The sequence below is a fragment of the Pecten maximus genome, chromosome 9 (genome assembly GCF_902652985.1).
Source record: "Pecten maximus chromosome 9, xPecMax1.1, whole genome shotgun sequence".
Lineage (NCBI taxonomy): Eukaryota > Metazoa > Mollusca > Bivalvia > Pectinida > Pectinidae > Pecten > Pecten maximus.
In genome coordinates this window covers 9,326,208-9,341,158 of record NC_047023.1, presented here as the reverse complement: position 1 = coordinate 9,341,158, position 14,951 = coordinate 9,326,208, and the positions used below count along the sequence as shown (strand labels likewise).

At 34.5% G+C, this 14,951-nt stretch overlaps 1 protein-coding gene across 1 annotated transcript in view; it reads right to left on the bottom strand.

Annotated features, from left to right (window-relative positions):
- LOC117334445 (G-protein coupled receptor GRL101-like) overlaps window positions 1-14,951 on the bottom strand; it is a 135,219-nt gene that overhangs the window by 16,628 nt on the left and 103,640 nt on the right. Inside the window, exons 10-12 of the mRNA XM_033894077.1 lie at window positions 7,910-8,026; window positions 6,657-6,773; window positions 2,798-2,938 (exon numbers count right to left, since the gene is read on the bottom strand). Coding sequence (XP_033749968.1) covers window positions 2,798-2,938; window positions 6,657-6,773; window positions 7,910-8,026 — 375 coding nt within the window. The remainder of the gene's footprint in view (window positions 1-2,797; window positions 2,939-6,656; window positions 6,774-7,909; window positions 8,027-14,951) is intronic.

The following is a 14,951-nucleotide window of genomic DNA, read 5'->3' as shown; positions in this document are numbered from 1 at the left end:
AATGAATACTGTTTATCATTTGGAATAGCCTCAGATTAAAGCAAATACCAAATTTTATTTCAATGATACAAAATGGCAATTGCAAGTGGTGTTCATTAAAGTCTCGATGTAAACGTGATCCTCGTCAGTAAATTATACAGCATCAATTGAACGCTGATTGTTTTCAGGTTTACTTCCATCCATCTTTTGTTGTGACGTTAGCATCTGTCCGTGTACAGAAATTTTCATTTCTTCTTAATTTCCTTTCTCTCTCTTTATTTTCGTGCCTTTGAAAGAATGTAATAGTTTCTTGCCGAGTTCCTATCGGCGGAAATTGTGACGGTCATGTGAGTGATTCGTGAGCAATATTGTCGCCGTTGTGCCTCTATGAAAAGGTTTACACAATGCATATGTACTTCACTTAGCTTGATATTCTCTGTATTTGCCCTTGCTGGCAGAAACACAGTTTTCTCCGCGAACAATTTATGAATACAGGTTATATTATATAGGCGGAGGCTGGTGTACACTCCATTAACACTATACGGCCGTCCATCTTACCATAATCCTTCTGTCAATCTTAAATGTCACGCAAACAACTAGTAATTTGTTAGAGATGTCACCGACAAGACGCTAAGCCTCTTTGCCAGTGTAGAGTAAGGTGAATTATCCTCCATTCCACCTTGAGACATCATTCTACTGAAACACGTTTCCTTTCACGAGACTTTTAATGGTCTTTTAATTGGATTAATTTATATATGCTGAACTTTCAAAGACAGACATTGTTTGCAGGAAAATTAAATCAGAAATCTCGTTTTAGTGTATTGCCTAAGAAATTCATTTTTAAGATATAAAACGAACAAAAGTGTACTCCTTTTAGGAACCATTTATTTTTAATGTGAATTTGTCGAGAGAATCTGTGAAATGCTTGAAAATTGGATTCCATACAACTGGGTACATCAATATCTCCAATAAAGATGTTATATTTGGAAAGCGTGGTAAAATGTAAAATTCACGACATTTTGTATTAAGATACTTCCTCTATAATCTTTGGAACTATGAAAGGGATCTTATTGGTTCTTAAAATGCAGAGATACGGAAACTGATCTGAGAGTGGAATTAATTAGATTAGCACATATCTGGGCTGGATGTTATGCTTTAATACTTTAAACCAACATATTTTGGCGTGCCATTAATTTTCGCGTATTTCGAGGGCGATTAAAATTTGCGACAATTTATCGTCGCGAAATGACTCGCAACGCAGATCTAGTTTGGCTTTTATAATTGTAAATAACAAAATTCAATCGCCGCGTAAAAGTCGTTAGGCAAAAAAAACCGCGAAATTAAGTCGCCGAGAAAATATGTTGGTTTACAGCTAAAAGCAGCATGCTGGTAAACATATTATAAATACCAAAATCAGTAATATGCACAGAAGTTTTCACCAAAATGTTTATAAATTATTTTGAAAGGCACGTGTTGTTACCAGAATACAGAAAGAGAAGAACATTTAATATCACACTTCACCCATATGTACATTCTATAATAAATTTTGCTGAGTTCAGATGTCAACATTTATTAAGAAAAAATCGAATGACCGTGCGGGCTCAAGTTATGCCATGTTTAAATTGCTAAAATGTTACTTGAAAAAACTAAATGAAAAAATTCTCGCAAAAAAAAAGAAAAAGAAAAAGAGAAAAAAAAAACACGTTTAAATGTTGACCTATGCGATATTCTATAGCTGACTCTTTCTTTTACTTAAAAAAACCCACCTGTGACCCAGTGTAGATATAGACTTAATTTTATCGTTACCATATTGGAAGAGGTGAAAGCGATCTGGATTTATAACATTAAACACTCTGATTTGTGAGTATCACCACTGAGGTATTCCCAAAGGCTAAATACAATCAATACAACCTTGGTACAATTGAACGGAATTATTCGTGTGCTAACCATTAGCCTTGATATCATGATCTCACCAACGACAAACATAGTTGCAAGCATGATGGTTTGTACATTCTTCAAGATCAGATAGCTAATTAGTCAGTTTATATTACATAAATACACCTTCAAATCATACTGATGACGTCAATATTGAAGGTTAGAGGAGATGCCTTTATAAATAACACAAACACAACTAAATATTAACTCTTCAACGAAGACTTAAAGAGACAGGGCAAAACATCTTTTAATTAGCGATCTATCTAAGTAATCTATTTTCTTTATGTGTATGACAAAACTGGGGGCTAAAAGGGCACAGGGCCTATTTTTTATTCTATTTCATATGTCATGACTGACGTCATAATGGGACAGCTAGATATAGAAATCAGAAAAAAATACCAATCACGCAACATGCAAATTGATAACTTATTCAATACATTTTAGACGTATATGGCATAAATAATGTCAAACTAATTTCAGGTTCGATGCGGTATGATAAGTCATTGACTAGGTATATTATATTTAAATTAAAAATAATCAAAGAGACAAAAATGTAAAACAAAATGCTTATGCAAAAGTTATAAAACATGGACAATCCACATGCATAAACAAATACACCGAAAATGTATAAACATGTATATATCTTAAGAACATGGGTTTCGAAGGCGTAGCCGTCTTCTTCTCCATTGACGATACATACTATATCATCTAAGATCTAGTAAAATAAACACAATGCCGCGTTTACAAAATATGAACCGAGGTACATGTAGTTGCGTTGCATGTTAATCACCAGGCATGCTGGCAGGCGTCGACGACTTCGCACAGTATGCTGTGATAGACAATACAAACACACAATAAGAAATAATAAAATCGGCATTCTTACCGCAAAGATCTCGGTGTAGGTTAGACCCATCCATACAACCTCGTCTTTCGGTGTTCAGACCCATGTAACAGACCATCTCCCGGTCAATACACTGTCCATTCTTACACCGGAACTCGTCCTCCCGGCACTGAATCGGTCTGTCTGTAACAAACATCATGTATTCAATGTGTACTGCCTTTTTTGTTTTTAATGTGACTTCAAGGAAACCTACTTGAAATTATTTTTTTTTCAGATTTCAGTGTCAATTACAATGTGTGAAATCTAGACTTCTTAAAGCACACAGAGTTCCTGCTTCTCCAATAGCATGATTTGTAAGGGAGACTTAATTTGGGAATCTTTCTTTTCTAAACAGTTTTCCCCTTCCTAATGTTTCCCTAACATGGCCGGGTGTGGTCTCATGATGGATGTTTTCAAGGAAACACACGCACACACCCTCAAACACCACACGCATGCATCTTGCACACAAGTAAAGCCATCCTTATTTGACCATAGCTGTTAGTGCGATAAGCAATACGAAATCTAACCTGGAGATACCCACATCAATTTACGTTACATATAACAAAATGTTAGATGCATCCTGTTTAAATATCTCGGTAAATGTTTGCTTAACATCGTATGCTTTAATCAATCATTGTAGATTAGGGAAGAAATACTCAAATTGTCCATGTTTGCCTTATTTGAGCCTCTTTTAACTACGCATCAGATTATCTTTATATGCGTCTTTTTTAACTACAGCTCAAATTATCCTTATTTGTGGCTCTTTACACTTCAGCTCAAATTATCCTTATTAGTGCCTCTTTCAATGACAACTCACATTATCCTTATTTGTGCCTCTTAACACTTCAGCTCAGATTATCCTTATTTGTACCTCTTTAAACTATCCTTCAGAATGTCTTTATATAGGTCTCTTTATAAATTATTACTAAGAATTTCCTTATTTGTACCTCTTTTAACTTCAATTAAATTATCCTTATTTTGGCCTCTATAAACTATTACTAAGAATTTCCTTATTTGTACCTCTTTAAACTACAACTCAGAATATCCTTATGTGTACCTCTCGTTAAAATACCACTCAGAGTATCTTTTTGTATCTCTTTTAAAACCACTTCTTAAAGTTTCTTCATTACACAGCCCTAATCATGTATACATACCATAATATATATACACTCACTTGGCTCGTAACTCTCTAAACTGCCTAACAATAACATAAGTTATATTTTTTTTCCAACTATTAAAATAAAGTTTAAATGTATTTTCGGGCTGCATTCTTATCTTTGTAACCCTTCACCACTGTTACGTACTTTCCCGATTTTTCAATTGCCTGATGTCAGTGTAACGACAGTGTAATTGCTTTATTCATACAAAAACTGAAGTTTATTAAAGTATAACTCAGGCATTGTATAGTATTCTATCTTTGAAAAAAAAGAAACGCCACCTATACAAGAATATAAAATACAAAGTGATATTAAAAATGAAAAGCAAACAGTTGCCAAAATACACCAGAAAGCTATGGCATTGAATAAAATTTACATTAAAAATCTTAATTCCTAATGTTACAAGGATAAACTAGACCAAACCGGTAAATATGTGGTTATCATCAGCTGATCCGACAAATAATGCACTATCAGACAATTAAGCATGATCACAAAGACACATGGTAAGTTTGGTTAGGTATTGTATTGTTTAACCTCCTATCAACAGTTAATACACTTAAGGAAGGCCTCCCCTGTTGAGTGCGAGATCCAGGTGTGTGATGAATGCTGTGTGTGATTTGACAGGCTGCAGTGTATTTTTGTTTGGCTCATAGTGCTACATCACATGCTAAGGTATGATCAGCAAAGACACCATACTCAAAAGTACAGGCTTACCGAGGCACAGAGAGGACAAAGTACTATACAAAAAGGACAAAAATAACTAAAGTAAGACACAGAGGACAATTCACAAAACATAACGGACAAAACAAAGCTGCTTTAGGATACAGACTGCAAAGAACATCGGCAACAAAACATAACAGCAAAACAAAGCTTCTTTAAGATACAGATTGCAAAGAACATCGAAAACGAAACATAACAGCAAAACAAAGCTTTAATAAGACACAGATTGCAAAGAACATCGACAACGAAACAAAATAGGCAGAAACAGCTTCAGAAAGACACAGAGGGCAAAGTACATCGACAAAATACCATTTCACCTTCAAATAGGGCAGATAAAACGGCAATCGACCAGACTAACGGAATATATGTGCGATCATCGAGTTACAAAATTATATCAGATAGACAAATAAATATATATATAGTGACACGTAGGCATATTTCGTGATAAGACCGTTTATATTTTCAATTATCTGCGCAGGACAAACAGATACAATAAAAACCATCAACACCGACAATGTCATAATAAACTCGCCAGACAAAAAATGATTAAATGTAACATAAAAACACATATATATAAATATAGAGTTACAAAGGCAATAGAATTACAATTACAAATATTTCAATTTCTACTCAAGTTGGACTCAATGAAACTACCAAACTTAATCTGTTTCATTTGCTCATGAATTTGACCAGATTAACACTGATCAGTGCGTATGAATACATGGTTAAAATCCTTCCGCGAAACGATTTCACTTTTTCTACATTGTTGTTATAAACATGGAATAATTATTAAAATTATCAAATTCATAATGTATTCTTGTATTTTATGAAAGGCCAGATATGCTTAATACTTTTATTTTGACATAATAATCCTGTTTTTAATCCGGACTATTTTACTCGACCGACTAGACATGCATAATCCGGAACTCCTCGGGCTTTTCCGTATTTGGACTTGCACATGCTTCGAGACATTAATATCTAGACCGACTTTTTTATTCCACAAAATATCAATTGAAATATAAGGATTAAATCTTGATTTGGTCGATTTCATAGGGGTCATGAATTGAGTTGCTCTTGAGACAAATTCAACATGAACTGCTTCGCAGTTCATTAAATTTGTCTCAAGAGCAACTCATGAAATCGACCAAATCAAGATTCAATCCTTAATAACACATTAAAATGCTGCAATAATACAGTAAAATACTGCAAATACACATATAAATGCTGCAAATACACATATAAATGCTGCAAATACACATATAAATGCTTCAAATACACATATAAATGCTGCAAATACACATATAAATGCTGCAAATACACATATAAATGCTGCAAATACACATTAAAATGCTGCAATAACACAGTAAAATGCTGCAATAATACAGTAAAATGCTGCAATAATACAGTAAAATGTTACCTTTCCTATATGAGTTAAAAATAAACTGAACAAACCTAATAGTTTATCGTCGAATGTTTTAGCTGTAGACGGTAAACAATGACTTACATCTAGACAGAATAACTATATATAAAGGAGAATAACAAAAATACTCTTTGTAGCATGCTAACGGCCCCCTAAGGCCACAATCTTACTGTATATACCCACACACAAAAGGACGATACATTTGTTATAGCCTCCATCCAAGCATCGCAATCGATTAGAGAGATACTATATAGCAAAACCAGAAAGCTTGAGAGTTGAACAATATGTGTTAGACTACTGGGTGCGTGACACTTAGGGTCAACGTGTAAAAAATCAACCAATAAGATACAACACGTGCCTGATTGCACGTGATATCACCACAGTGAAAAACCTAAGCAAGCTTCGAAAAACGTTTTTGCATGAGTCAAGGTAGATCAAATTGATTTCGTTGTCTTTTGTTAAGTAACGTCTTGTTTTGCATCCACATATTACATGATTACAAGAATCGGCTACATATTACTTTATCGTCATCAATAACGCAGAATGCAGGGAAATGTGTATTTACCACAATTGTCCTCATCGGACCCGTCTGGACAGTCCCGGAAGTAGTTGCACCAGTTCGCCTTAGGTACGCACTGTCCACTCCGGCAGTGACGATGGCTGGGCAGGCAAGGGAATACCTCTGTTGTGGTAAAATAGACAACGACAATGTATAAACATTTAAGGAGCAGTTCAAAGAACTTTAATAGGAATCACTTCAGAAGAAGTCTGAGATATTATTGTAAGAACGACTTTAGAAGTTTGAGATAATATTATAAAATCGTTTAAGAAGAATTTTCAGATAATTTTATGAGAATCACTTGAAAAAAGATTTGATATCCTATCATAAGAGATTTGAGATATTGTTATAAAAATCACTTTAGAAGACGTCTGAGATATCATTATATACAGGAATGATGCTAGTTTTAATACAGTCATGTGGTTAAATTTCAGATTTTAGTTCAGACAAATTTCAGAATAAATTTTTTGTTGATAATTATGCATTCTGTATATTTTTCTCAGACGCAATGCCATCATGCGAGTAGTGATATAGCTATGGACAGATAAGTCTAACACAAGAGTGAAGATTTTATTATTGCGGCTAATTCAAGTAACACATTTCATCATATTTAAACTAAAAGTCTTGCTATCTTTTGTCCACGATAGAATCACCGCCATGTCAAGATGACGTAAAACTAGATAGCTGCTTTGTTTCCCTCACAAAGCTTCTTCAGTCTTAATACACTTCAAATTTAGGGTGACCATGCTATTTTTCTCTATCCGATGAGGAATGGTGGAATAAAATATTTTATCACAGAATTGTTTTTTTGATATGACGCTGAAAGGTTACCTTGTTATTTAAAGATTTCCAATACCCCAAATATTTGATAACTCATTTATCTATGCACCCAAATCTCAAAAATTCCAATGCGTTACTTCTTCAAAACCCCTGTACCAAAATGCTTCCAATTACCCAATTGCCAATACTTCTAATTTTCAAAGTTTTACACATGGTATCTTGAGTTTTGAAGTTTAACTAAGATAAAGACATTATGCATCGGCAACTTTACTTTGAGAACTGTGGGGAACAAACGACCCTCTGTAATGCGGCACAATATTTATGTCGTCAAATTCCAAATAACCTATGATCCTTAAATTTTGTTTCTGATAATATATATATGATAGGACAGTCCAAAGCAATGTTTGCATTTCGTTTTTGTTTGATTGATTCTGCCTTCAACCTTATTTTATATAGATACTGCACTGACATTGACTTACCACAGCCGAGCTCGTCCGATCTATCATAACAATCAAAGGATGAATCACATTGTAGCTTCCGGGGAATACACTGTCCACTAGTACACCGGAACTGGTCAGGACTGCATGCTGGGTGATCTGAAATGATAACGAGGTACCGGTTAGAACCAAATGCTACAATTACGGATGGCATGGTTGTGACGTCAATGTTTATATCAATCTATATCAAATCATATGTTCAGTTTCTCCAAATGCCCATGTCGCTATCGGAAAGGCAGATTGCGCTAACCACTACGCCTTCCCGACTACCCTGATGAATATCATACGTGTAGGTGTTACGTGATATAGATGAAGGTGATTGGGTAGAGCTAGTTCAGATCATTAAAATGCTTTCATTAAACACTATTGTCTCAGCATATCGTCGTAATATACCAGTTGTCTGTAGCTATATATACCTAATTCGCTTTGGTATTATCCCTCCCTATATATCTATATATATGCATTCATTAGTATAGTGCATAGGCAAAATTAATGCTTTAAAAAATATATATATAATTGAGCGTTTTTGTGCTTCATGAAAGTACAAACAATTGAGAATGAAGATGGCAACAAGTTCGTTTCTGATACAATTATAGCTCTAATGTACAAAAGAACAATTTGACCTGGTATCACAGGAAAATTTATATACGTCTGTCTCTTTATTCTTAATATATCTCTTTAAATTTCCGACAATTGTGAAGAGCACTGAACATTGGTCGCCTCTTTTTTTTAAGCAAATTACATATTAGTGCATAATGATAGCATCAGTGAACTTTTCCGGCTAAAACGTATTATTTCAAGTTGGTGGCGCGGCAGGAAAAGATACTTATAGCATTCACTCATAGTAAAGTAAACGGAAATCGATACTAGAATGCATGCAATGGTACTTTGAAATTGACTTTTCCATTACACATGGAGATCTTTAACTGCTTTACCGTGGTATCATATACAAAGTGAGCCTCCAAAGTATCTATTCCCCTCTGAATTAAACGCCCTTCGAATAAGATACTATATATGATAACTAATTTTCTCTTTTTTTTTTTCCTTCAAATTGACCTCCCTTCTCATAAGAAACTGTCTCTAACAGAAAGATCAGCTTCAGAAAATCATTTATCTCTTTTCCTTCAAATTGACCTCCCTTCTCATGAGATACTCTCTCTCACTACTTACAAAAACATTAGCTTCAGCAAATCATTTTCTCTATTTCCCTTCAAATTGACCTCCCTTCTCATAAGATACTCTCTCTTTGACAGAAACATCAGCTTCAGCAAATTCTTTATCTATTTCCCTTCAAATTGACCCTTCTCATAAGATATTATCTGACAGAATCCTTAGCTGCAGCAAATTTATTTTTTTCAGTTCATAAAATCCTCTGTACATTCTTGATAATTATTTTCCTTGTATCATCCTTATACAAATGTATATACAGCTCGCATTATTTTACCACTATTCTACCTATATGTAGATACATTTTTCTTTCTAGGATACCGAAGACATTTCGTTTTGTATTAGTTACTTGGAATCTGGAGTGCGTTTTCTTCTTGTTTTGTGTTACTGAACTGGATCCTGTTGTCATTATGCACGTTCTGTACCGATATTTAATTGGTACATTACTACATGTACATTGTTTTCTTTTTCAGCTGAAATACCTCCAAAATAATAAATAAATGTAACACAGTTTATATGGGATTTTTCAGAAAATATTTCCTGCTTTTTTAATGATTCGATTTTCCATTTCTTTTAACAATTACCGACCGATATTAAACAGTAGTACCCTACTAAATAACAGTGCCCTGTTACTATTTATACACATATAAAAGACATAGTACAAAAAAATTAAGTAAAATAAAGATATCATGAAATATATGATTTCGTCTATTGTGCTATCTCTGATACCTACAGATGTAAAAGTGAGTGTTCTACATTTAATCGCATCTTTTAGTAAATTCGACCCTCCAGAGTCAGGAGTGTGGTACGGTATGACTGTCGTTAATGACATCGACACTCACAATATCATTCCGTTGCGTTATGCTCTCGGGAGATGAATTTATCTAAAGTAAACAGAAGATATGCGAACAACGTTAGGCAGATAAAGCGATGCTGGGTTTACTCATTACAATGCAAGGTATCGCTGTATTACGTATGTCCTCACTCCAGGGGTCCAGAGGAGAGGATCCGAAACCATCAGAGTCGTGCATGAAGAAGTATATTAATATATATCTTATGTCGTCTAAAGATGAGTGATTATTCTGATATGTATTTTTGTTAATCCTATCGTTGTCTTTAGCTTTGCTTTTCACTGGGAAACGATGTTAGATTTTCGCTGGGAAATTATGTTAGCTTATCACTGGGAAATGATGTAAGATTTTCACTAGAAAATTATGTTAGATTTTCACTGGGAAATGATGTATGATTTTCATTAGGGAATGCTGTTAGATTTTTACTGGGAAATGATGTTAGCTTGATACTAGGAAATGATGCAAAGATTTTCACTGAGAAACGATGTTTTTTATGTACTTCTCATAATTAGGTGTGCACGCAAACTGACACGAGAACAAATACTATTAAACACATCCAATATGTTTGCTCTTAAAAAAACTGTTATGATACACAAACAGGAAAAAAACATAACAGAGAACTTATTTAACTGTGACACAAACTCAAAATTAAAACCACATATTTATTGACTGATTCATTTATCTATTTATGTATATATTTATTATTTGTTGTAATGTTTACTGACCATCGACGACTCAAGTCAAACATGGCAATGTTAAGGCCAAAAAAACAGAAGGATTTACTGAATGACCTCGACATGAAGTGTTCAGTTGAATCCGATCATGCAAATCTTTTTCAAATAATTGTAATGGTACATATTCAAAGTGACCTGGGAAGCGCAGCACAATTATGTTGACATGTCAGATTATATCAAAATGACAGCAATCAGAGTATATCAAAATGTCGACAATCAGAGTATATCACAATGTCGACAATCAGAGTATATCAGAATGTCGACAATCAGAGTATATCACAAAGTCAACAATCAGAGTATAGTACAATGTCGACAATCAGAGTATATCACAATGTCGACAATCAGAGTATATCACAATGTCGACAATCAGAGTATATCACAATGTCGACATTCAGAGTATATCACAATGTCGACAATCAGAGTATACCACAATGTCGACAATCAGAGTATATCACATGTCGACAATCAGAGTATATCACATGTCGACAATCAGAGTATATCACAATGTCGACAATCAGAGTATACCACAATGTCGACAATCAGAGTATATCACAATGTCGACAATCAGAGTATATCACGATGTCAACAATTAGAGTATATCACAATGTCAACAATCAGAGTATATCACAATGTCGACAATCAGAGTATATCACAATGTCATCAATCAGAGTATATCACAATGCCGACAATCAGAGTATATCACAATGTCGACAATCAGAGTATAGCACAATGTCGACAATCAGAGTAAATCACAATGTCGACAATCAGAGTATATCACAATGTCGACAATCAGAGTATATCACAATGTCGACAATCAGAGTATATCACGATGTCAACAATTAGAGTATATCACAATGTCAACAATCAGAGTATATCACAATGTCGACAATCAGAGTATATCACAAAGTCAGCAATCAGAGTATATCACAATGTCGACAATCAGAGTATATCACAATGTCGACAATCAGAGTATATCACAATGTCGACAATCAGAGTATATCGCAATGCCGACAATCAGAGTATATCACAATGCCGACAATCAGAGTATATCACAAAGTCAGCAATCAGAGTATACCACAATGCCGACAATCAGAGTATATCACAATGTCGACAATCAGAGTATATCACAATGTCGACAATCAGAGTATATCACAATGTCGACAATCAGAGTATATCACAATGTCGACAATCAGAGTATATCACAATGTCGACAATCAGAGTATATCACAGTGTCAACAATCAGAGTTCATCATAAAGTCAACAATCAGAGTATATCACAATGCCGACAATCAGAGTATATCACAATGTCGACAATCAGAGTATATCACAATGTCGACAATCAGAGTATATCACAATGTCGACAATCAGAGTATATCACAATGTCGACAATCAGAGTATATCACAAAGTCAACAATCAGAGTATAGTACAATGTCGACAATCAGAGTATATCACAATGTCGACAATCAGAGTATATCACAAAGTCAGCAATCAGAGTATATCACAATGTCGACAATCAGAGTATATCACAATGCCGACAATCAGAAAATATAGCTACATATATTGAAGACAATCATCAAATTGCACTTGATCAAATTCTCCCAAGGAAACCGTCACCTTTCTATATTGAGGTTATGGTATTCATTCGAATACCCGTCAAACTGCATTACATAAATGAAAAGAGTGGTATTACCGCGAAAAAAAAAGGAAATTCACGTTCAAAAAATACGATGGTTATATAGTAAAGAAAGATCAAGGAAAGTAGTTGACGTAAGCTTAGAAATAATAACCAACATAAAATCTGAAATGGAAACAAATTAGATATGTAAAATTCCCGATGATCTCAAAGCCAATACCACTCCGAACGACCTGGATAATTACATGGTGGTGACAGAACATAAGAAAATATCGACGTGTTTGACGGACTACAGCTATTATGTTTCCTGCTTGCAGCCATTAATCCATGTGACTTGCTTGACAATTAGATTTAGATTTTAATGTATACGTAATTTTAGTATTACGTGTAGCAACGAATTGTGATATTCAAAACAATTGTATTGGATGGTTGCTTAGAGTTGTCAATTAGCTGGATTTTGGGTAAATAACGAAATATGAAATATAATTAACACTTTGGCTTGAGGATGACAGAGAAATCTTCAACCCTGCATGTGATATTTTTGATCTTCCAACACTGCAGAGCCTCGGGTTAGACAACCCAGAATATTATCTCACGGGTTGAAGATTTCTCTGTCACACCCTCCGATTAGCGGAGTATTCCTTTTAGAAAACATGACTTATAAATATTTAAATATGAGATAAATCTAATACTTTTTGCAAATGCAACAATATTTACCGACAAAATCAAGTCTTTGTAAGCCTCAAGCATGAATAACAAAACATTACACGTAATGTAAGGTCAATTAGAAGAAACGGATTAACGCTGTAACAGAAAAAAAAACTTAGCACTATGTAAGTTACAGCATCAAGGGTTGGTTGAAGTGTTTATACAATAAATTGCCACTAAAAGATAAGGAAGAAAACGTCGATAAAAAACAGATGACTGGCGTTTCATGGACTGTCTATGTGGAACAACCACTCACTGGTACTATGCTTAGGACAATGTGACATTCAGGCCCATAAAACTAAGGTTCAATGCATATTACAAAAGCTGCATAAATATACTGAAGGACATGAATAAACCATACGAATCACTAGACTGGGGTGGGGGGGGGGGGGGGGTATGTTTCATTTTGACTTTAACGCTTAATGTAAAAGGCACATGTATATTGAGAGGGCTTTGTAGGATAGTGCTCCTCCGGTGTTGATAACTTCATTGTCTACGGCAGACTTGATTGAGTAGCGAACTAGAGTAAACAGGCTTAGTGTCAAGCAGATACTACAGGCTTCCCTACAGATATCATAGTCAGGCAAGTGTTTGGTTTCCGTTACAGTGAAATTAACGTCATCGTGCATAATTTCTTCTCGATAAGCCATTATTACTACGTCAACTTACAGCAAATATCTGTCGAATTGATTACTAAATATACATTTCAAATGGCAGTTTTGTTTTGGGAAATTTCATTTGTTTTCTGGATTTAAAATGATAGATTACTAAACACGATCACAACTGGTTATCAGTAATCCGTCACCGTTGGGTCTTGCTGCAGGTCAAGCGTCTAGTTACACAATCGGATCAACTGCCACAATGGCGGTATTTTCTCATACATCAAGCATCTTCCGTGGACGTCATCGATAAAATTATATATACGTATGCTTTCAGTAGTACGCTAAAATAACCTTAATGCAAACGTCATTTCAAGTCAGTCTGATATATGATCGGTACAAGTTATGAAAAAACTTTATTTTAACTTTTATTTATTGCTTGCAAGGCAGATACATTATCAACAAAATTGAAATATTCAATAAAAAAGATAATATGCTGTTGAATGTTTATACTGCGTTAAAAAGGCCATCATTAGAAATTGGATATACTACAGCAAAAATAATGCTTCGAACATAAGAGGCGATTATAAGCTCAGACAAAAAGTCTGTTATGTTATTACAATGGGTTAAAGGGATGACAACCCAATCATTATTACACTACCGTCCTATCAGAGACGTTCCGAAGGGATAGTGGTTTAATCACGGTAAATACACTGTAATAAAAGAAATATTCCGAATACCGGCAATATTACCGTAGAACAGACTGGCGTTGTAACTGGTCTGATTAAGTGCTCAGACTGAACTTAGCTAGCGATGTCTGTTTTACATGATTTTATTAAAATGACCCTTTCTTTAGGCGTTACATAGTATATGATAAAATATCACTTAATGTGCTCAAAAAATTATAGGAATACAGTGTATGTCATATTAGTCTAAAAGTTTGACTACCGAGGCAATGATATCCATCTCTGTCCATCTATTATTGATAATCTGGTCTGTTTAAGAATAACATTATCAAAAATAACTTATCTTATTCCAAATTAAGGGACTGGAAGCCATATAAGCTATAGCTTGGCTTGGTAGCATCCTATAATACATTGTACAATAGGATCATTTGAGGACGATCTTTATAAATGATGAAATGATAGACACTCACGACCGACTTTATAGCGCAATCACTCTGAAAGGCCAACCCTAGACAGGATATCTTGAAACCCACTCTTGTCATATTTTACTCAAACAGGGTGCATTGGCAATTAGTAGATCACCGTATCTGTATTATAAGTATTACAAACATCTTTTTGGACTATTTTCCAAAGAAAAGTACCACG